Here is a 23,334-nt window from a genome sequence, read left to right on the forward strand (position 1 = left end):
TCACAATTCCAGTGGGTCAGAAGTTTACATACACTAAGTTGACTGTGCCTTTAAACAGCTTGGAAAATTACAGAAAATGATGTCATGGTTTTAGAAGCTAGGAGGTGTACCTGTGGATGTCATACCAAACTCAGGGCCTCTTTGCTTGACATCATGGCAAAATCAAAAGAAACCAGCCAAGACCTCAGAAAACAAATTGTAGACCTCCACAAGTCTGGTTCATCCTTGGGAGCCATTTCCAAACACCTGAAGGTACCACGTTCATCTGTACAAACAATAGTACACAAGTATAAACACTATGAGATCACGCAGACGTCATACCTCTCAGGAAGGAGACATGTTCTGTCTCCTAGAGATGAACCTACTTTGGTGCGAAAAGTGCAAATCAATCACAGAACAACAGCAAAGGACCCTGTGAAGATGCTGGAGGAAACAGGTACAAAAGTATCAATATCCACAGTAAAACGAGTCCTATATTGAATTAACCTGAAAGGCCGCTCAGCAAGGAAGAAGCCACTGCTCCATAACCTCCATAAAAAAGCCAGACTACAGTTTGCAGCTGCACATGGGGACAAAGGTTGTACTTTTTGGAGAAATGTCCTCTGGTCTTATGGAATAAAAATAGAACTGTTTGGCCATAATGACCATTGTTGTGGGGGAGGCTTGCAAGCCGAAGAATACCATCCCAACCGTGAAGCACGGGGGTGGCAGCATCATGTTGTGGGGATGCTTTGCAGCAGGAGGAACTGGTGCACTTCACAAAAAAGATGGCATCATGAGGAGGGGAAATTATGTGGATATATTGAAGCAACATCTCAAGACATCAGTCAGGAAGTTAAAGCTTGGTTGCAAATGGGTCTTCCAAATGGACAATGACCCCAAGCATACTTCCAAAGTTGTGTCAAACCTCTGACCCACTGGGAATGTGATGAAAGAAATAAAAGCTGAAATAAATCACTCTACTATTATTCTGACATTTCACATTCTGAAATAAAGTGGTGATCCAAACTGACCTAAGACAGGGAATTGTTTACTAGGATTACATGTCAGGAATTGTGACAAACTGAGTTTAAATGTATTTGGTTAAGGTGTATGTAAACTTCCAACCTCAACTGTAAGTGCCAAACAAAAAACAAAAAAGATCATGATGTGCATGTTGGTGTGAAAAATCATGTGTGCTGTTTTTGGATATTGATTAGAAATTGTCATGGTTGCACAGAAATTAAAACATTTGTGGAGTTTCTAGCTCAGATTAATTGATTTTAATTTGTGATCATAAACTGTTTATTGATTGTGGGGTTTGAATAGTGTGAGAGGACAACCTATTTGGTGAGAATCACAACATAGGGTACAAAATCTATTCTAGCTCTGAAAGGGCCAGTAGCCTACCTTAGGTGTACAATTTTCAACTACAGCATTATTCATTCTGAAGTTATTCTTCTACTATTTATTCTGTTTGCAATCATATATACATGTTAATAGTATACTATATATACTAAAGTATGTGGACACCCCTTCAAATTAGTGGATTTGGCTATTTCAGCCACAACCATTGCTGACAGGTGTATAAAATCGAGCACACAGCCATGCAATCTCCATCGACAAACATTGACAGTAGAATGGCCTTACTGAAGAGCTCAATGACTTTCAACATAGCACTGTGATAGGATGCCACCTTTTCAATAAATAATTTTGTCAAATGTCTGTCCTGGTCAACTGTTAGTGCTGTTATTGTGGAGTGGAAACATATAGGAGCAACAGCGGCTCAGCCCCCCCCCCCCCATCGTCTGTCCTCGGATGCAACACTCACTACTGAGTTCTAAGCGTTTGCCGAGCAGCCGCACACAAGCCTAAGATCACCATGTGCAATGCCAAGCGTCGTCTGGAATGGTGTAAAGCAGTAAAGGGGCGGGGGTGTCCACATATTTTGGTAATGTAGTGTATATTCTGATCACAATTATTATGTCTTATATTTTAATGAAATGCTATCTATTAGCTTCCAAAATGTAAGTAGGTATATCTAGCTGCCCAATAACACATACTGATTGAATGGCTTGTCTTGCACTTTGTAAAAACCCTGAGTGCATGTTGGAAAAAGCTCTTGGTTCCTTTTAAAACATAGCAATGGGAATGCAAAGAGGACTCGGGCCACAAAGTAGGTGAAGTGAACTGGCAAAAGAGTTGAGTCCTCATTCAAAGGCAGTGGCAGTGTGAGTACAAAGAGAAATGAGTTATTTTGCATTTTTTTTTTACCCCAGAGTTCACTTTAAAGAGGACTGAGATTGGTTCTTTTAAAGAGTACTATATGTGAAAACACCCTAAGATCGGTGAGTTCAAATTTGGACCAGTAACATAGTGGTCGTAAGGTGGAACTCGTGGTATCAATACACACCTGCTATTTACACCTCTTCATTTGGACCAGTAACATAGTGGTCGTAAGGTGGAACTCCTGGTATCAATACACACCTGCTATTTACACCTCTTCATTTGGACCAGTAACATAGTGGTCGTAAGGTGGAACTCGTGGTATCAATACACACCTGCTATCTACACCTCTTCATTTGGACCAGTAACATAGTGGTCGTAAAGTGGAACTCCTGGTATCAATACACACCTGCTATTTACACCTCTTCATTGCTGGACATGTCCTTTAATATCAAATGTCAGAATCATTTGTGACCTAGCCTCTTTTAAAAAGGTGAAATAAATAAAAAATACCATTAAAAGCTGGTATTGCATCTCAACAAAGTGACTAATGGCACAGAGAGAGAGAGAGAGAGAGAGAGAGAGAGAGAGAGAGAGAGAGAGAGAGAGAGAGAGAGAGAGAGAGAGAGAGAGAGATGGTAACATGTTTTCCATGCCAATAAAACCCCTTTGAATTTAAGTGAATTGAATTGAGAGAGCAATTAGTCAGCCCAATGAGAAGATAAGCAGATGGAGACTGCATGGAGGGATTATGCTCCGATAACAGCCATAGATAAAACTGTATTTGCAGCATTACTCCAAACAAAAATAAGTCAACCCAGACCACCCCAATGCCAAGAGTAGCCTACAGTCAATCCCACATTGCATTTCAGTATCCCCATTCCCTTTATTCCAGTGCCATCGTCTGGTAACAGGCTCTCTGCTTCGGAATTTGGAATGTTTTGTTCTGGTCGTCCGCTAGAGGGCGATAGTGTTTTTGATAGGTTCCGAAAACAGAGCGAGCAGTCTACTCTTCTCCCTGCTCTCGTTTATGTAGTTGATGTTGTCAGGGGTACAGTCAACAGTAAACCCATCTACATGAAATATGGATTATCCCATTGCAAGTTCAGTCCTTTCGGATATTTAACACGGTCATAGATAGTGTTGCCTTTTATTGTATCCAAAGGAAAACAACATGTCTTCGGGTCTGAAGAAGGCAGGCTCACTCGCTTAGCTAACCTACTGTACTTGCATGCTAGCTAAGCTAACGTTATATGGGTGAAATGAATGTTAGTAGCTAGCTACATAGTTAGCCATCTTTGCATGTATGATGCTGTTGTCAGCTATCGTTAGCTAACGCTAGCACACAGTGGCAGAACAGCCAGCATATGTACATCTCCACGAATATCCTGCCAGACATTTAGCTAGTCATGGATTATAGCAATCGACATATCCATTCAGAAATGGATGATGAATCTCAGGAAAGCATGGATGCGTGTGGCGACTCATCACCGTATGTGCCCCCACACCTCCCTCCAATGCCCGGCCGAGAGCGGCTTCAGATTCAGAAGAGCAGTGTCTGCTCCCGGGCTTACTTCGTGGTGGTCATGGTCTTCTTCCACGTTTACATCATAAACATCATTGGGCTGTTGTTCTACGTACACTACAATAACAGTCCGGCGGATATTGTCAGCGCCGACGGGGACACATCGGCATCTAGCAGCGGGGTTGACAGCCGCCTGTCCCCGTCAGACCCACCTCAGCAAGACCCTGACCTGGATGTCCGTCAGAGCTTCAGTCTACCGCGCATCGAGGGGATACGGGTGAGGAGATAACGACACGCCCTAATATGATTACTATCGTAAAACGAGCGGTGTGCATCCAGTTGTAGTGGCCACCGGAAGACAAAAATAATATGTCAGCCAAGTTCGATCGCAGTTTTCAAACTTTGCGAAATGGCAAGAACCAGGAAGAGTCGAGGCCAACATATATAACTAGATCATCTTTGCTAGAATAACTCCTCCAACAGGCATGGTTTGGTGGGAGGTGTCCACGGTGGAAAGTAAACATCTGCATTTTCAAAATTGCACATTTAATGTTTTGACGGTCCACTAGTTCTGATAACTAGTACTAAGGCCCACACGGGGCCCACACGGTATACTGCCAGAGGGTTTGTGATGAGGCCCACACGGTATACTGCCAGAGGGTTTGCGACGAGACCCACACGGTATATTGCCAGGGGGTTTGTGATGAGGCCCACACGGTATACTGCCAGGGGGTTTGTGATGAGGCCCACACGGTATACTGCCAGAGGGTTTGTGACGAGGCCCACACGGTATACTGCCAGGGGGTTTGCGACGAGGCCCACACGGTATACTGCCAGGGGGTTTGCGATGAGGCCCACACGGTATACTGCCAGGGGGTTTGCGACGAGGCCCACACGGTATACTGCCAGGGGGTTTGCGACGAGGCCAACACGGTATACTGCCAGGGGGTATGCGACGAGGCCCACGCGGTATACTGCCAGAGGGTTTGTGACGAGGCCCACGCGGTATACTGCCAGAGGGTTTGTGACGAGGCCCACGCGGTATACTGCCAGAGGGTTTGCGACGAGGCCCACGCGGTATACTGCCAGAGGGTTTGCGACGAGGCCCACACGGTATACTGCCAGAGGGTTTGGGACGAGGCCCACGCGGTATACTGCCAGAGGGTTTGCGACGAGGCCCACACGGTATACTGCCAGAGGGTTTGCGACGAGGCCCACGCGGTATACTGCCAGAGGGTTTGTGACGAGGCCCACACGGTATACTGCCAGAGGGTTTGGGACGAGGCCCACGCGGTATACTGCCAGAGGGTTTGCGACGAGGCCCACACGATATACTGCCAGAGGGTTTGCGAAGACCACACCATCCTAACAAACACTTAATTTTGATCATGCCCAAGGCTTTCCCATATTAATGTAATGTTTCCTCAGGTGGGTCATGTCCAGAGGGTGTCACTCAAGCCTGACAGCATCCAGGAAATGAAGACTCTCAGCCTCAAGCCTCTGCTCTTTGGTAAGAATAGCACCTTTTACCCTTTAGGGCAGGCTTTGTCCTCACACATACAGTTTAGGATATATATCTGTTATTCAAATGCTTTGAGAATAATATGATTGATGACACTGTTAGACAACCCCCATCTTTCAAGACCCATAAAAACTGACAACCCAAACTGCATCAATAACATCATGAATGAATGCAAGCTCAACACTTTGAAAACACTAATTTAATTCCAGTCAACCTCTTACAAATATAGATCAGTGATATTTACTTATAATTTATAGATATGTACATTTGCAGGAAACACAGAAGGTATTGTCCTTTGCAGCGTCCTCTCCTGAGCTCAGGATGGTGCTCTCTGAAACATCCAGCTATCCAAGGATGTGATTCAAATCCAGGAAGTCTATCATAGAGATGTACCCTCCCCCAAACAACCTCCTCTCTCTCTGCTGATGTCATATGGTGTTTTAATCACATCCCTGACTCTGTACACCTAGGCCTATAGCTCTGCTCAGATCCATTTCAGACCTCAAGTTTAGCTCCTAGCCAGAGCCCCTGCTAGCCTCTACATCGGTGCTGTTTCCACTTGCGGGCAGCAGCCATCAGGTTCCTGGCGTGTTTGTTCCAGGCAAAGGCCTTGTTGACCACCAGCCATTCCCCCTGCACCGTGCCCGTCACCAGGAAGGTCCCGCCTTGGGGCTGACGCCGCGTCATGTTCCGTACACAGCTGGCGTCTCTCTCCAGCCACAGCTGCAGGCGGGAGCGGATCTGTCCTCCCAGGAGAGGGCCGTGCTTCAGAACCTGCAGACGAGAGGCCAGGGAGAACTGGGCCAAACTCACCTGACTGGATTTTAGCTGCGTGAGACGCAATTTCACCACTGGGGGCACAGAGGGCAGCAGAGAGACAGAGAATTGTATTAAGATGGGTAGGTAGGGTACATGTTTGATCTGGATATTGTCAATAGGGAGGACAGAGAAACATTGGAATACATCATCTGAACCAATCTCTGTAAAATAGTCATATAATAAAGGAACAGAGTGTAGGTCTGCTTACCAAAGTCACTCCTACAGAAAGTTTCCAGCACGTCCTTGGCAGACGAGGCCTCCTCCAGTTCACAGTCTCGACAGCTAGCCTGGGGCACTGCTGAAACAATCATCACAGAAACGTCCAGTCAGAGTTCTTAGTCTGACATGGACAGTAGGCTGCCCTGGGGCGGCAGGGTAGCCTAGTGGTTAGAGCTTTGGACTAGTAACCGGAGGGTTGCAAGTTCAAATCCCTGAGCTGAAAAGGTGTCGTTCTGCCCCTGAACAGGCAGTTAACCCACTGTTCCTAGGCCGTCATTGAAAATAAGAATTTGTTCTTAACTGACTTGCCTAGTTAAATAAAGGTTAAAAAAAACACTTAAAAGACAGCATCTTATTTCATAGTGTGTGTCTCACCTCTACGCCCTCCTGTGCTGGTGTTGGTGACAGAGGAGATACACATGAGGTGGTTGGCAGGAAACTGGTCACAACGAAGGATATCTGGCCAGGGGTAACCATAGCAACCCATGATGGGTGCGCAGCTGTCCCGCACTGACTCACACAGACTCTGACACGGAGAGACGAACCTGCCCAGGAGAGAGGGGTTGACAAAATAGATAGAAGAAGAAAGAGCAAGTTGTTAGTGAATGGATCCAAATCAATGAAGGAGATGTTGTGGAGGGAGAGAGATGATGATGCTACACCCTATGAGATAACATTTAGAAACACATCACAACCTGTGGGGGACTGAGACCAGAAATCAGCCCTGGCATTTCTAACTCACCAGCCCATTTCTCCCCGTAGCCCTTTGCACTCGTACCGGGTTGAGAATTGCTGATTTGTGCACTGATAAACACCTACATTTAAATGTAGTGGCTGTACATGACACCAGGCTCCGCCTCTTTTAACCTTTATTTAACCTGGCAAGTCAGAACAAATTCTTAACTTCAACGAAGGCCTAGGAACAGTGGGTTAACTGCCTTGTTCAGGCGCAGAACAACACATTTTTACCTTGGGGATTTGAACTTGAAACCTTTCAGTTACAAGTCCAACATTCTAACCACTAGACTACCTGCCGCTTCACAGTACCGTGTGGGGTTTTATACTGACAAACGTTCTGAACTGGAGCACCTCGTGTGACAAGATCCCTCCTGGTAACTGGGAAACTTTTTTATTTTCTGAATGAGGGAAATGCTCTACATTTAAGAGGACTATATGTGTTTTGAAAGATGATGTTGAGAATTATAGAAAATTAGACTTTGATGTTTATTTAACTAGGCAGGTCAGTTAAGAACAAATTCTTATTGAATGATACCCTAGCCAAATCCAGATGACGCTAGGCCAATTGTGCACTGCCCTATGGGACTCCCAATCACAGCCGGATGTGATACAGCCTGGATTTGAACCAGGTACTGGTTCAAATGTGCACTTCACATTTCCATCTCATAAAGCTCATGTCATATCCAGTGTCAACGTTTATGATCGCTATGTTTGATGTACAGTTACAAGATGACGTGTGGTCATACCCTGGGCTGTTCTGAACAGAATGAGCCTGTTAGTCTACTGTCAATGTGGTCATACCCTGGGATGTTCTGAACAGAATGAGCCTGTTAGTCTACTGTCAATGTGGTCATACCCTGGGATGTTCTGAACAGAATGAGCCTGTTAGTCTACTGTCAATGTGGTCATACCCTGGGGTGTTCTGAACAGAATGAGCCTGTTAGTCTACTGTCAATGTGGTCATACCCTGGGCTGTTCTGAACAGAATGAGCCTGTTAGTCTACTGTCAATGTGGTCATACCCTGGGCTGTTCTGAACAGAATGAGCCTGTTAGCCTGTCTACTGTCAATGAGCCTGGTCTACTGTCAATGTGGTCATACCCTGGGGTGTTCTGAACAGAATGAGCCTGTTAGTCTACTGTCAATGTGGTCATACCCTGGGCTGTTCTGAACAGAATGAGCCTGTTAGTCTATTGTCAATGTGGTCATACCCTGGGCTGTTCTGAACAGAATGAGCCTGTTAGTCTACTGTCAATGTGGTCATACCCTGGGCTGTTCTGAACAGAATGAGCCTGTTAGTCTATTGTCAATGTGGTCATACCCTGGGCTGTTCTGAACAGAATGAGCCTGTTAGTCTACTGTCAATGTGGTCATACCCTGGGCTGTTCTGAACAGAATGAGCCTGTTAGTCTACTGTCAATGTGGTCATACCCTGGGCTGTTCTGAACAGAATGAGCCTGTTAGTCTACTGTCAATGTGGTCATACCCTGGGCTGTTCTGAACAGAATGAGCCTGTTAGTCTATTGTCAATGTGGTCATACCCTGGGCTGTTCTGAACAGAATGAGCCTGTTAGTCTACTGTCAATGTGGTCATACCCTGGGATGTTCTGAACAGAATGAGCCTGTTAGTCTACTGTCAATGTGGTCATACCCTGGGCTGTTCTGAACAGAATGAGCCTGTTAGTCTACTGTCAATGTGGTCATACCCTGGGCTGTTCTGAACAGAATGAGCCTGTTAGTCTACTGTCAATGTGGTCATACCCTGGGATGTTCTGAACAGAATGAGCCTGTTAGTCTACTGTCAATGTGGTCATACCCTGGGCTGTTCTGAACAGAATGAGCCTGTTAGTCTATTGTCAATGTGGTCATACCCTGGGATGTTCTGAACAGAATGAGCCTGTTAGTCTACTGTCAATGTGGTCATACCCTGGGCTGTTCTGAACAGAATGAGCCTGTTAGTCTACTGTCAATGTGGTCATACCCTGGGCTGTTCTGAACAGAATGAGCCTGTTAGTCTACTGTCAATGTGGTCATACCCTGGGCTGTTCTGAACAGAATGAGCCTGTTAGTCTACTGTCAATGTGGTCATACCCTGGGCTGTTCTGAACAGAATGAGCCTGTTAGTCTATTGTCAATGTGGTCATACCCTGGGCTGTTCTGAACAGAATGAGCCTGTTAGTCTACTGTCAATGTGGTCATACCCTGGGCTGTTCTGAACAGAATGAGCCTGTTAGTCTATTGTCAATGTGGTCATACCCTGGGCTGTTCTGAACAGAATGAGCCTGTTAGTGAGCTAGTCTGTCAATGTGGTCATACCCTGGGCTGTTCTGAACAGAATGAGCCTGTTAGTCTACTGTCAATGTGGTCATACCCTGGGCTGTTCTGAACAGAATGAGCCTGTTAGTCTACTGTCAATGTGGTCATACCCTGGGCTGTTCTGAACAGAATGAGCCTGTTAGTCTACTGTCAATGTGGTCATACCCTGGGCTGTTCTGAACAGAATGAGCCTGTTAGTCTACTGTCAATGTGGTCATACCCTGGGCTGTTCTGAACAGAATGAGCCTGTTAGTCTACTGTCAATGTGGTCATACCCTGGGCTGTTCTGAACAGAATGAGCCTGTTAGTCTACTGTCAATGTGGTCATACCCTGGGCTGTTCTGAACAGAATGAGCCTGTTAGTCTACTGTCAATGTGGTCATACCCTGGGCTGTTCTGAACAGAATGAGCCTGTTAGTCTACTGTCAATGTGGTCATACCCTGGGCTGTTCTGAACAGAATGAGCCTGTTAGTCTACTGTCAATGTGGTCATACCCTGGGATGTTCTGAACAGAATGAGCCTGTTAGTCTACTGTCAATGTGGTCATACCCTGGGCTGTTCTGAACAGAATGAGCCTGTTAGTCTATTGTCAATGTGGTCATACCCTGGGCTGTTCTGAACAGAATGAGCCTGTTAGTCTATTGTCAATGTGGTCATACCCTGGGCTGTTCTGAACAGAATGAGCCTGTTAGTCTACTGTCAATGTGGTCATACCCTGGGCTGTTCTGAACAGAATGAGCCTGTTAGTCTACTGTCAATGTGGTCATACCCTGGGCTGTTCTGAACAGAATGAGCCTGTTAGTCTACTGTCAATGTGGTCATACCCTGGGCTGTTCTGAACAGAATGAGCCTGTTAGTCTACTGTCAATGTGGTCATACCCTGGGCTGTTCTGAACAGAATGAGCCTGTTAGTCTACTGTCAATGTGGTCATACCCTGGGCTGTTCTGAACAGAATGAGCCTGTTAGTCTACTGTCAATGTGGTCATACCCTGGGATGTTCTGAACAGAATGAGCCTGTTAGTCTACTGTCAATGTGGTCATACCCTGGGCTGTTCTGAACAGAATGAGCCTGTTAGTCTATTGTCAATGTGGTCATACCCTGGGCTGTTCTGAACAGAATGAGCCTGTTAGTCTACTGTCAATGTGGTCATACCCTGGGCTGTTCTGAACAGAATGAGCCTGTTAGTCTACTGTCAATGTGGTCATACCCTGGGCTGTTCTGAACAGAATGAGCCTGTTAGTCTACTGTCAATGTGGTCATACCCTGGGCTGTTCTGAACAGAATGAGCCTGTTAGTCTCTGTGGTCATACCCTGGGCTGTTCTGAACAGAATGAGCCTGTTAGTCTACTGTCAATGTGGTCATACCCTGGGCTGTTCTGAACAGAATGAGCCTGTTAGTCTATTGTCAATGTGGTCATACCCTGGGCTGTTCTGAACAGAATGAGCCTGTTAGTCTACTGTCAATGTGGTCATACCCTGGGCTGTTCTGAACAGAATGAGCCTGTTAGTCTACTGTCAATGTGGTCATACCCTGGGCTGTTCTGAACAGAATGAGCCTGTTAGTCTACTGTCAATGTGGTCATACCCTGGGCTGTTCTGAACAGAATGAGCCTGTTAGTCTACTGTCAATGTGGTCATACCCTGGGCTGTTCTGAACAGAATGAGCCTGTTAGTCTACTGTCAATGTGGTCATACCCTGGGCTGTTCTGAACAGAATGAGCCTGTTAGTCTACTGTCAATGTGGTCATACCCTGGGCTGTTCTGAACAGAATGAGCCTGTTAGTCTACTGTCAATGTGGTCATACCCTGGGCTGTTCTGAACAGAATGAGCCTGTTAGTCTACTGTCAATGTGGTCATACCCTGGGCTGTTCTGAACAGAATGAGCCTGTTAGTCTACTGTCAATGTGGTCATACCCTGGGCTGTTCTGAACAGAATGAGCCTGTTAGTCTACTGTCACTGTGGTCATACCCTGGGCTGTTCTGAACAGAATGAGCCTGTTAGTCTATTGTCAATGTGGTCATACCCTGGGATGTTCTGAACAGAATGAGCCTGTTAGTCTACTGTCAATGTGGTCATACCCTGGGATGTTCTGAACAGAATGAGCCTGTTAGTCTACTGTCAATGTGGTCATACCCTGGGCTGTTCTGAACAGAATGAGCCTGTTAGTCTACTGTCAATGTGGTCATACCCTGGGCTGTTCTGAACAGAATGAGCCTGTTAGTCTATTGTCAATGTGGTCATACCCTGGGCTGTTCTGAACAGAATGAGCCTGTTAGTCTACTGTCAATGTGGTCATACCCTGGGCTGTTCTGAACAGAATGAGCCTGTTAGTCTACTGTCAATGTGGTCATACCCTGGGCTGTTCTGAACAGAATGAGCCTGTTAGTCTACTGTCAATGTGGTCATACCCTGGGCTGTTCTGAACAGAATGAGCCTGTTAGTCTACTGTCAATGTGGTCATACCCTGGGCTGTTCTGAACAGAATGAGCCTGTTAGTCTATTGTCAATGTGGTCATACCCTGGGCTGTTCTGAACAGAATGAGCCTGTTAGTCTATTGTCAATGTGGTCATACCCTGGGCTGTTCTGAACAGAATGAGCCTGTTAGTCTACTGTCAATGTGGTCATACCCTGGGCTGTTCTGAACAGAATGAGCCTGTTAGTCTACTGTCAATGTGGTCATACCCTGGGCTGTTCTGAACAGAATGAGCCTGTTAGTCTACTGTCAATGTGGTCATACCCTGGGCTGTTCTGAACAGAATGAGCCTGTTAGTCTACTGTCAATGTGGTCATACCCTGGGCTGTTCTGAACAGAATGAGCCTGTTAGTCTACTGTCAATGTGGTCATACCCTGGGCTGTTCTGAACAGATGATGAGCCTGTTAGTCTACTGTCAATGTGGTCATACCCTGGGCTGTTCTGAACAGAATGAGCCTGTTAGTCTACTGTCAATGTGGTCATACCCTGGGCTGTTCTGAACAGAATGAGCCTGTTAGTCTGGGCTGTTCTGTCAATGCCTGGTCATACCCTGGGCTGTTCTGAACAGAATGAGCCTGTTAGTCTATTGTCAATGTGGTCATACCCTGGGCTGTTCTGAACAGAATGAGCCTGTTAGTCTACTGTCAATGTGGTCATACCCTGGGCTGTTCTGAACAGAATGAGCCTGTTAGTCTACTGTCAATGTGGTCATACCCTGGGCTGTTCTGAACAGAATGAGCCTGTTAGTCTACTGTCAATGTGGTCATACCCTGGGCTGTTCTGAACAGAATGAGCCTGTTAGTCTATTGTCAATGTGGTCATACCCTGGGCTGTTCTGAACAGAATGAGCCTGTTAGTCTACTGTCAATGTGGTCATACCCTGGGATGTTCTGAACAGAATGAGCCTGTTAGTCTACTGTCAATGTGGTCATACCCTGGGCTGTTCTGAACAGAATGAGCCTGTTAGTCTACTGTCAATGTGGTCATACCCTGGGCTGTTCTGAACAGAATGAGCCTGTTAGTCTATTGTCAATGTGGTCATACCCTGGGCTGTTCTGAACAGAATGAGCCTGTTAGTCTACTGTCAATGTGGTCATACCCTGGGCTGTTCTGAACAGAATGAGCCTGTTAGTCTACTGTCAATGTGGTCATACCCTGGGCTGTTCTGAACAGAATGAGCCTGTTAGTCTACTGTCAATGTGGTCATACCCTGGGCTGTTCTGAACAGAATGAGCCTGTTAGTCTACTGTCAATGTGGTCATACCCTGGGCTGTTCTGAACAGAATGAGCCTGTTAGTCTACTGTCAATGTGGTCATACCCTGGGCTGTTCTGAACAGAATGAGCCTGTTAGTCTACTGTCAATGTGGTCATACCCTGGGCTGTTCTGAACAGAATGAGCCTGTTAGTCTACTGTCAATGTGGTCATACCCTGGGCTGTTCTGAACAGAATGAGCCTGTTAGTCTACTGTCAATGTGGTCATACCCTGGGCTGTTCTGAACAGAATGAGCCTGTTAGTCTCTACTGTCAATGTGGTCATACCCTGGGCTGTTCTGAACAGAATGAGCCTGTTAGTCTACTGTCAATGTGGTCATACCCTGGGCTGTTCTGAACAGAATGAGCCTGTTAGTCTACTGTCAATGTGGTCATACCCTGGGCTGTTCTGAACAGAATGAGCCTGTTAGTCTACTGTCAATGTGGTCATACCCTGGGCTGTTCTGAACAGAATGAGCCTGTTAGTCTACTGTCAATGTGGTCATACCCTGGGCTGTTCTGAACAGAATGAGCCTGTTAGTCTACTGTCAATGTGGTCATACCCTGGGCTGTTCTGAACAGAATGAGCCTGTTAGTCTACTGTCAATGTGGTCATACCCTGGGCTGTTCTGAACAGAATGAGCCTGTTAGTCTACTGTCAATGTGGTCATACCCTGGGCTGTTCTGAACAGAATGAGCCTGTTAGTCTACTGTCAATGTGGTCATACCCTGGGCTGTTCTGAACAGAATGAGCCTGTTAGTCTACTGTCAATGTGGTCATACCCTGGGCTGTTCTGAACAGAATGAGCCTGTTAGTCTACTGTCAATGTGGTCATACCCTGGGCTGTTCTGAACAGAATGAGCCTGTTAGTCTACTGTCAATGTGGTCATACCCTGGGCTGTTCTGAACAGAATGAGCCTGTTAGTCTACTGTCAATGTGGTCATACCCTGGGCTGTTCTGAACAGAATGAGCCTGTTAGTCTACTGTCAATGTGGTCATACCCTGGGCTGTTCTGAACAGAATGAGCCTGTTAGTCTACTGTCAATGTGGTCATACCCTGGGCTGTTCTGAACAGAATGAGCCTGTTAGTCTACTGTCAATGTGGTCATACCCTGGGCTGTTCTGAACAGAATGAGCCTGTTAGTCTATTGTCAATGTGGTCATACCCTGGGCTGTTCTGAACAGAATGAGCCTGTTAGTCTACTGTCAATGTGGTCATACCCTGGGCTGTTCTGAACAGAATGAGCCTGTTAGTCTACTGTCAATGTGGTCATACCCTGGGCTGTTCTGAACAGAATGAGCCTGTTAGTCTACTGTCAATGTGGTCATACCCTGGGCTGTTCTGAACAGAATGAGCCTGTTAGTCTACTGTCAATGTGGTCATACCCTGGGCTGTTCTGAACAGAATGAGCCTGTTAGTCTACTGTCAATGTGGTCATACCCTGGGCTGTTCTGAACAGAATGAGCCTGTTAGTCTACTGTCAATGTGGTCATACCCTGGGCTGTTCTGAACAGAATGAGCCTGTTAGTCTACTGTCAATGTGGTCATACCCTGGGCTGTTCTGAACAGAATGAGCCTGTTAGTCTACTGTCAATGTGGTCATACCCTGGGCTGTTCTGAACAGAATGAGCCTGTTAGTCTACTGTCAATGTGGTCATACCCTGGGCTGTTCTGAACAGAATGAGCCTGTTAGTCTACTGTCAATGTGGTCATACCCTGGGCTGTTCTGAACAGAATGAGCCTGTTAGTCTACTGTGAAGAAAACACCTGAATGCACTCATGCCTCCTTTCTATGTGCACCAAACTTATCTATTTCCCTGAATTGCCTTGTGAAAGCTTAACACTTTAAGATCATATTTTATAACTTAGCTCGTTATGTTGGTAATAGAACAAGCTTTCAAATGATGCCCAGCTGACCCAGATTGGAGCGTTTTTGGATTCTGTGAACAACAACAGTAATTGTGATGGTGGGGAAGCAGGGTTGTGTTGCATACAAAACAACTACAAGTGTGCTTGTTCTCATTCCTCAACTGCACAACTAGGAGAGCACAAAGTACCTTAGAGTTGAAGACTTGTCTTTGAGTCATAAAAGTGCATGGTGTGGCCACTTAGAGACAACAGTTAGTCCTCTCAAACCTTGTCATGTTTCTGTCTGTTCCACCTACCTCACATTGTCCAGGAATATTCTCATCGTGTTACTGAATATATCCAGAGTGTTTTCAGATTTTGTTATCAACAAATGCGGCGAAAAGTAGAGTAAAAGTATAATGCACATATAATCAGTCTTGTGTCAGGTGAACTGTCGTGTCCTCAGCTTTAATCTAATACATTTCCCATAATCTCCAAACTGTTCCCTTTCAATTGCTACCATGGTTATGCTTTTCAGATTTCTTCTGTAAGAAACATTTCAATGTAGCCCCGTCTATATAGGTCAATTCCCACAACTGTAAAGGGCCCTATTACTAGCCAGATAATGGTAATTTTGCACCCAAAAAAAACAAGTTAGACTGGGTGAAAAATGGACCGGCCCATCTGGCATTTGCCCAAAATGCCAGATGGCCAGTCAGCCACTGAGCACAACTCAAACAAGATGAGGGGCCTTTCATGGCCTGAAGGTTGTGTGAAACCAGGGACTTTTCTGTGAGGCAAGCCCAGATTAGCATAGCTCCCGGCACCATGTAATTCACTGCTTTGCCCCCCACTCTGGAGCTGTGATTCAGCCCAGAGGAACAGAGAGAGACATGAAGACAGACACATCTCGGTTTCCTCTCAATGTCTGCTTTGTTTTGAAGAGCTTTCCAAAAGATATCATGCTCACTCAGTAGATAAGTGCTTTGTAATATAATCATGATAAAGATCTGGAACCGCCCAGGCCAAAATAATGTAAATGTCACTGTATGCTAAATGACATCAAAAGTTCTACCAGTTATCTAGTCTACACTACACCTTCTCTCAAAGAGACACGTCTCCCCGTCTTTCTCCATCCTCACCAATGACTTCTCTATTTAGTGTGCATACATCTCTACACTCTGTTCTCTACAAAGAAATACCTTTGTATTTTCCTACAACACTTTTTCTCATTTCTAAAGACAAGCTAGTAGTTCCAACCTCCCAGCGTCTCTCCCCTCCTTACCTGTCCAAACAGATGGGTGTGAACAGCGAGCAGAGGAAGATGCGGGCATCAGGGTGGCACTCCCGGGCGAGCAGGGGCAGCCAGCTGGCACTCTGCTGGACGGCCTCGCCTGGCGACTCGTGCCCCAGCAGGTTGGGCATCCTCATGGTGGCGTAGCCGATGTTCTGGCAGAGGGCCATGCCCGCCGGGATGGGCACACAGCGGGAGGAGCTCCGGGGCTCCCACTGCCCTTCACTGCTGACGGACAGGATGGTAGCACCAGCTCTAACTTCAGCCACGGCCTCATCCGCAGTCTCCAACCCAGCCCTAACTCTAGAGCCAGCTCCAACCCTGGTCCTGGTAACTGTACCAGCCTCTGGTCCACTCCCAGCTCCAGCCTCCAGCCTGACACTCCAGCCAGGCCCAGCTGGAAGCAGGAGGAGCAGGAGCACGAGGAGAGCAGGAGCACGAGGAGAGGTCCTCTTAGAGGTGGCGCAAGGATGAGGTGCAGGAACGGGCATCATCCCGGGAGGAGGAAAGGAAATCCACACAGGAGAGAGTTTCTGGATGTTTGTGGTGATGGTCTGTATGACTGAGAGGGGATTGGTGTATTTATACTGGGCAGGCGGTGACACGTCACCTCTGTAGGCTTGTCTCTGCATTTGAATAGGAGAGTAGTGGGGGAAGGGATGGGAGTGGGCTAGCAGGGGGTTAGCGATGGGGGGAGGGCGTGGGGTACAGGGGAGTGGGACAGTGCTTGAGATGGGATTAGATATGAAACCCACTCACTTTCATTTGCTCCAATGTGTTTGGAGTGAGTGAGTGAATGAGTGTTCTGTAGTAATGACTGAGTTAAGGATATCAAGGATTGTGTGTGAATGTACAGATAACTGCCAAAATAAAGGAAACATCAACATAAAGTGTCTTAATAGGGTGCTGGGACACCACCAGCCAGAACAGCTAGAATGCACCTTGACATAGACTCTAAGTGTCTGGAACTCTACTGGATATATGTGATACTGTTCTTCCACCAGAACTCCCATCATTTGGTGTTTTGTTGATGGTGGAAAACGCTGTCTCAGGCGCCGCTCCAGAATCTCCCATAAGTGTTCAATTAGGTTGAGATCGGGTGACTGAGAAGGCCATGGTATATGGTTTACATTGTTTTCATGCTCATCTAACCATTCAGTGACCACTTGTGCCCTGTGGATGGGGACATTGTCATCCTATGGGGGCCTAGCCAAAATAATGGCCTGCCCAGCATTTGGTCTGCTCAGATGTTAATTGATTAGTTAACTCAGGAACCACACCTGTGTAGAAACACCTGCTTTCAATATACTTTGTATCCCTCATTTACTCAAGTGTTTCCATTATTTTGGCAGTTACCTGTATGCGTGTGTGTGTTCAGGAAGTTATGCTCTCTTGGTGTGTGTGTGTTGTCCTGACTTAGCCTGACTTGCCATTCCGCCCCCACAGCTTGAGATGAGGAAAAGAGTCCCCTCATGTCACGAACACCTCCTCTCCCCTCTCTTCGGTTGAATGATTCAGTTGTGCAACTGACTAGGTATCCCCTTTCCCTTCCTTTCTCTCTCTATTCAAAGGCAAATGAACCCTTTCTCTTGCTCTCTTTCTGCACTCCTGTCCCCAAGAAGCCCTCCAGTCTGAACTCCCTCTTCAAAGGATCCCCTCCACTTCCCCTTATCTCCCGATCTGACCCCGAGCCTCCTCTCCATCCCATCTCCCATCCCTCTAACTAACGAGTGATTTTTACAGACGAATCAGGAATGCCTGATTTCATGACCTTTTTATGAGGATTACTTGGTACTATTTCTGACATCTGTGTGTTGTGTGTTGATTACATCTAAGGGAATGTAATAAACCTATTATTTGGTGTGTGTGAGCGCCCCAGCGTGTGTGTGTGAACATGCATGTGGGAGAGAGAGGTGGTCGGGTTCTCCCACTGTGAGGCTGTGACCTGATTCCTGTCCAGACAAGCAGGTCACTTCCTCCACAGAGAGACAGGGACAGAAAGAGAGAGGAAGAACGGGGGAGGGAGAGAGGGGCCAGACCCAGTCCCCTTCATTCATATCACCCATCTAGCTTAATGACGCATGACTGGACAATAGGGATTAGCCATCAGCCCCTCCCTTTCTCCCCCACCACCCTATCTCATCAGCCACAGTACAGTACAGGGTCTGCTGTGGGGAACAAGGTCTATACTGTACAGGCAGGCGTCCATCCGGAAGCCTTTCATTAGGAGAGGAAGGGATGGATAGAGGGGGTGATGGGAAGGCAGGGGTGCAGCTAAGGGGTTACCAGGGGGTCCTGGGCACTCTCATATCAGGAAGCCTTAGACTAACACACAGGTCCAGCCCACTGCTTTTAGGTCACCTCTGACGGTCAATGTGTAAATCATGGTTTTATATACACACAGGGTGAGTGTGTTGTGTGGTCTTCTTGCTCTCCCACACACTCTCTATGCATATGAATGGGTCTGAATGAGAATGATGATACCAACCTCACACAGACATACCGGTACTCCTCCATACTAACTACTATATTTGAGCGACCACCAGTCCGGCTCTCACCCAGGGGAACCACAATACAGCTTCTTTCTCAGTCACCCCCCTGTGGGAGACATTCAATGCCTTGGCTCATTAGCACTGTCAATGGGTCGGCCATACCACAAATAGCTCCCTGTGGGGGTGATGGGGGGCCAGGGAGTTCTCATTATCCTCATATCCACGATCACTAAAGAGTCCATGTGTACACACACCTGCTCAAACACCACACAGATAAAGCTATAGCAAACACAACCCAGACAGATGTTGATTCAGAGAAGTTATTTTTTAACAAGTTGTAAAATAATTACTGATTTTTCAGTGCAGTATCCAATCACTTTGCAGTGCAGAAGGCCTGGGTTGTTTTCTACTGTAAGATAAGAACTTGTCTGTCTTCTAAAATGTAAAGTACTGTATACTGGTAGCCCAAGTCTTAATCGTCTGTACTCCTCAGCGATCATCATTCTGGTTTCTGACCTCAGCCAATCAGGAATACTAGGCTATTTGTTACATAAATGGAAACCAGTAACATAATCAGTCTTCCATCCATGTCATGATTGGTTCTACTAGATAGAACAGTCATGTGTGACTCATCATCATCAGCAGGGCAACATAAGAGAGAAGTCTGTAGTCATTGATCATGCTGGTCTGATCTCCCAAGGCACTCAGGCCCTTTTGATAAGGAAATCATTGATCATGGACCTGGGCTCACCTGAAGGCTGCTTGTTGTCTGTTGTTATGCTAACATGGACACCACCACTGACTCCAGTATCATTATGTTGAGTCTGGATGGGTGGCATTTGCACATACACTATCTAACTACATTTAGGCTGTCTGATGTCCTAGGCAAGCAAGTGAATGGCTACACAGATAGGACTGGTTTCAGTCCTAGGTAGCTAGTTTACCTAACCAAACCATCAGTCCTAGGTAGCTAGTTTACCTAACCAAACCATCAGTCCTAGATAGCTAGTTTACCTAACCAAACCATCAGTCCTAGATAGCTAGTTTACCTAACCAAACCATCAGTCCTAGATAGCTAGTTTACCTAACCAAACCATCAGTCCTAGGTAGCTAGTTTACCTAACCAAACCATCAGTCCTAGATAGCTAGTTTACCTAACCAAACCATCAGTCCTAGATAGCTAGTTTACCTAACCAAACCATCAGTCCTAGGTAGCTAGTTTACCTAACCAAACCATCAGTCCTAGGTAGCTAGTTTACCTAACCAAACCATCAGTCCTAGGTAGCTAGTTTACCTAACCAAACCATCAGTCCTAGGTAGCTAGTTTACCTAACCAAACCATCAGTCCTAGGTAGCTAGTTTACCTAACCAAACCATCAGTCCTAGGTAGCTAGTTTACCTAACCAAACCATCAGTCCTAGGTAGCTAGTTTACCTAACCAAACCATCAGTCCTAGGTAGCTAGTTTACCTAACCAAACCATCAGTCCTAGGTAGCTAGTTTACCTAACCAAACCATCAGTCCTAGGTAGCTAGTTTACCTAACCAAACCATCAGTCCTAGGTAGCTAGTTTACCTAACCAAACCATCAGTCCTAGGTAGCTAGTTTAGCTAACCAAACCATCAGTCCTAGGTAGCTAGTTTACCTAACCAAACCATCAGTCCTAGGTAGCTAGTTTACCTAACCAAACCATCAGTCCTAGGTAGCTAGTTTACCTAACCAAACCATCAGTCCTAGGTAGCTAGTTTACCTAATCAAACCATCAGTCCTAGGTAGCTAGTTTACCTAACCAAACCATCAGTCCTAGGTAGCTAGTTTACCTAACCAAACCATCAGTCCTAGGTAGCTAGTTTACCTAACCAAACCATCAGTCCTAGGTAGCTAGTTTACCTAACCAAACCATCAGTCCTAGGTAGCTAGTTTACCTAACCAAACCATCAGTCCTAGGTAGCTAGTTTACCTAACCAAACCATCAGTCCTAGCTAGCTAGTTTACCTAACCAAACCATCAGTCCTAGCTTGCCATTATTAAAATCAAATTCAACAATGCCAATAATGTTTTCAATTCGACTTCTTTCAAAAGCAGCTCAAACATAGAACATGTAAGAATGAACTATAGCCATTGAATTCTACCGTGCAAATATACCATGCGTTATAGGGAAATAATGCACACTCTAGAACAGTCCTTAGCCGTGGTATATTGGCCATATACCACAAACCCCGAGGTGGCTTACTGCTATTATAGACCTTTTACCAACTTAAGTAGAGCAGTAAAAATAAATGTTTTGTCATACCCGTGATATACGGTCTGATATACCACGGCTGTCAGCCAATCAGCATTCAGGGCTCGAACCACCCAGTTTATAATGACTAATAATGGCCAATAGGAGCACGCCCTGTCTAAACATTCGTGTGGGAAACCCTGGTCACCCTGGCCCATACATTACACTTCTACCCAGAGCATGACGCTGTACAGGTAATCAATGACGTATGGGTCCCCCTCTCTCTGTTCCTGTTAGAGATTCCTGGCTTCCTGTCTGAGGAGGAGTGTGGTGTGGTGGTGCAGCTGGCCCAGCTGAAGGGTCTGATGGAGAGTCAGGCCACAGTGCCACCAGAAAACCAGGAGGAGGAACTGCAGCCACTGCTCTCCCTCAGCACCGAGGAGACCTTCAGCCTGCTAGACCTGGACCAAGACGGACTACTGCAGAGACAGGAAGTGAGAGAGAGGGGGATGAGGGAGGGAGAAGTGGGTGGGTGAGAGGGAGGGATAGAGAACGGCTGGCAGCTCATTAGTTTGTGGTTGTGTGTTTCTGTCCCAGATCTTGAGCCACTCTCGTTCACGGGACGGGACCTGGCTGAGCCCAGAGAACTTACGACAGATACTCACCGGCCAGGAGGCCAGCCCAGCAGGTACTTTGTAGTGTGTGTGTATCTCGCTCTCCGTAGCCATGTTTTCAGAACATGCACTGACCAGCTGGCAAGCGTCTTCACTGACATTTTCAACCTTTCCCTGACCCAGTCTGTAATATCAACTTGATTCACGCAGACCATCATAGTCCTTGTGCCCAAGAAGAAGTGATGCAGTCAGTCTCTCCTCAACTCTTAGCCAAGAGAGACTGGCATACATAGTATTTATGTTAGCCCTCTTGATTACAATGAAGAGCAAGACATGCCGCTCTGTTCCGGGTCAGCTGCAGTTTAACTAGGTCTTTTTTTTAGCAGCACTTAACCACACGGCCTGACAATAATCAAGATCAGACTAAATTAGGGCCTGCAGGACTTGCTTTGTGGAGTGTGGTGTCAAAAAAAAGCAGAACATCTCATGAGTTTACATTCTAAGGTAACACCAAGTAATTTAGTCTCCTCAACTTGTTCAACAGCCACACCATTCGCTACCAGATTCAGCTGAGGTCTAGAGCTTAGGGAATGATTTGTACCAAATACAATGCTCTTAGTTTTAGAGATGTTCAGGACCAGTTTATTATTGCCAACTCATTCCAAAACTGACTGCAACTCCTTGTTAAGAGTTTCAGTGACTTCATTAGCTGTGGTTGTTGACACGTATATGGTTGAATCATCAGGATACATGGACACAGGCTTTGTTTTAATGGCAGTTGCAGGTCATTGCTAAAAATAGAAAAGAGTAGAGGGCCTACAGAACTGCCCTGCGGTACACCACCCCCTACAGGTTTGACATTAGAGAATCTTCCATTAAAGAAAACCCTCAGTTGTATTAGGTAAATGGCTCTGAATCCACAATATGGCAAAGGTTTAAAAGCTATAAAACATAAACAACCGTTCAAAAGTTTGCGGTCACTTAGTAATGTCCTTGTTTTTGAAGGAAAAGCTAAAATAAATGTCCATTAAAATAACATCAAATTGATCAGAAATACAGTACTGTAACGGCGTTCGTCTGTTGAATGAAGAAAGTCGGACCGAAATGCAGCGTGTAGGTTACTCATGCCTTTAATGAACAGAATAGCGGTACATGAAATAACTGAAATACAAAAACAACAGAACGGAACGTGAAACTAATTACAGCCTATCTGGTGACTACAACACAGAGACAGGAACAAACACCCACAAAATACAAAGCGAAACTCAGGCTGCCTAAATACGGTTCCCAATCAGAGACAACGATAAGCACCTGACTCCAATTGAGAATCGCCTCAGGCAGCCAAGTCTATACAACACCCCTAATTAGCCGCGATCCCAAATACTACAAACCCCAATACGAAAAACAACATATAAACCCATGTCACACCCTGGCCTACCCAAACATATAACAAAAACACAAAATACAATGACCAAGGCGTGACAAGTACAGTGTAGACATTGTTATTGTTGGAAATGACTGATTTTTAATGGAATATCTACGTAGGTGTACAGAGGCCCATTACCAGCAACCATCACTCCTGTGCTCCAATGGCACGTTGTGTTTATAATTTTACAAGGCTAATTGATCATTATAAGACCCTTTTGCAATTATGTTAGCACAGCTAAAAACTGTTGTTCTGATTGAAAAAGCAATAAAACTGGCCTTCGTTAGACTAGTTGAGTATCTGGAGCATCAGCATTTGTGGGTTCGATTACAGGCTCAAAAGGCCAGAAGCAAAGAACTTT

At 45.9% G+C, this 23,334-nt stretch overlaps 2 protein-coding genes across 3 annotated transcripts in view; one reads left to right on the forward strand and one right to left on the reverse strand.

Moving 5' to 3' along the window:
* The first annotated feature begins 3,207 nt into the window (after positions 1-3,207).
* The window catches only part of LOC124045585 (transmembrane prolyl 4-hydroxylase-like), a 32,661-nt gene continuing 12,534 nt past the window's right edge, over positions 3,208-23,334 (forward strand). Inside the window, exons 1-5 of one of the 2 annotated variants that reach the window (XM_046364972.1) lie at positions 3,208-4,007; positions 5,159-5,240; positions 16,225-16,773; positions 21,231-21,427; positions 21,531-21,621. In XM_046364972.1, coding sequence (XP_046220928.1) covers positions 3,615-4,007; positions 5,159-5,240; positions 16,225-16,773; positions 21,231-21,427; positions 21,531-21,621 — 1,312 coding nt within the window. In that variant the 5' untranslated portion in view covers positions 3,208-3,614. The remainder of the gene's footprint in view (positions 4,008-5,158; positions 5,241-16,224; positions 16,774-21,230; positions 21,428-21,530; positions 21,622-23,334) is intronic. The other variant, XM_046364973.1, reaches the window with a different exon arrangement.
* Positions 5,437-6,653, reverse strand: LOC124045586 (secreted frizzled-related protein 5-like). Its single transcript, XM_046364975.1, has 2 exons — positions 6,280-6,653; positions 5,437-6,103 (listed from the first exon to the last, which is right to left on the reverse strand). Exons 1-2 carry the CDS (start codon positions 6,380-6,382, stop codon positions 5,784-5,786), a joined length of 423 nt encoding a protein of 140 aa, XP_046220931.1. The 5' UTR covers positions 6,383-6,653; the 3' UTR covers positions 5,437-5,783.

This window comes from Oncorhynchus gorbuscha, linkage group LG10, assembly GCF_021184085.1.
Source record: "Oncorhynchus gorbuscha isolate QuinsamMale2020 ecotype Even-year linkage group LG10, OgorEven_v1.0, whole genome shotgun sequence".
In the NCBI taxonomy this organism is placed as follows: Eukaryota; Metazoa; Chordata; class Actinopteri; order Salmoniformes; family Salmonidae; genus Oncorhynchus; species Oncorhynchus gorbuscha.

Bases quoted from the DNA above. Each gene is read 5' to 3' on its own strand.
- LOC124045586 (XM_046364975.1), bottom strand. From the start codon at position 6,382: ATGATTGTTTCAGCAGTGCCCCAGGCTAGCTGTCGAGACTGTGAACTG. The intron at 6,104-6,279 runs GTAAGCAGACCT...CTGTGCCCCCAG, and splicing joins TTTCTGTAGGAGTGACTTTG to TGGTGAAATTGCGTCTCACG.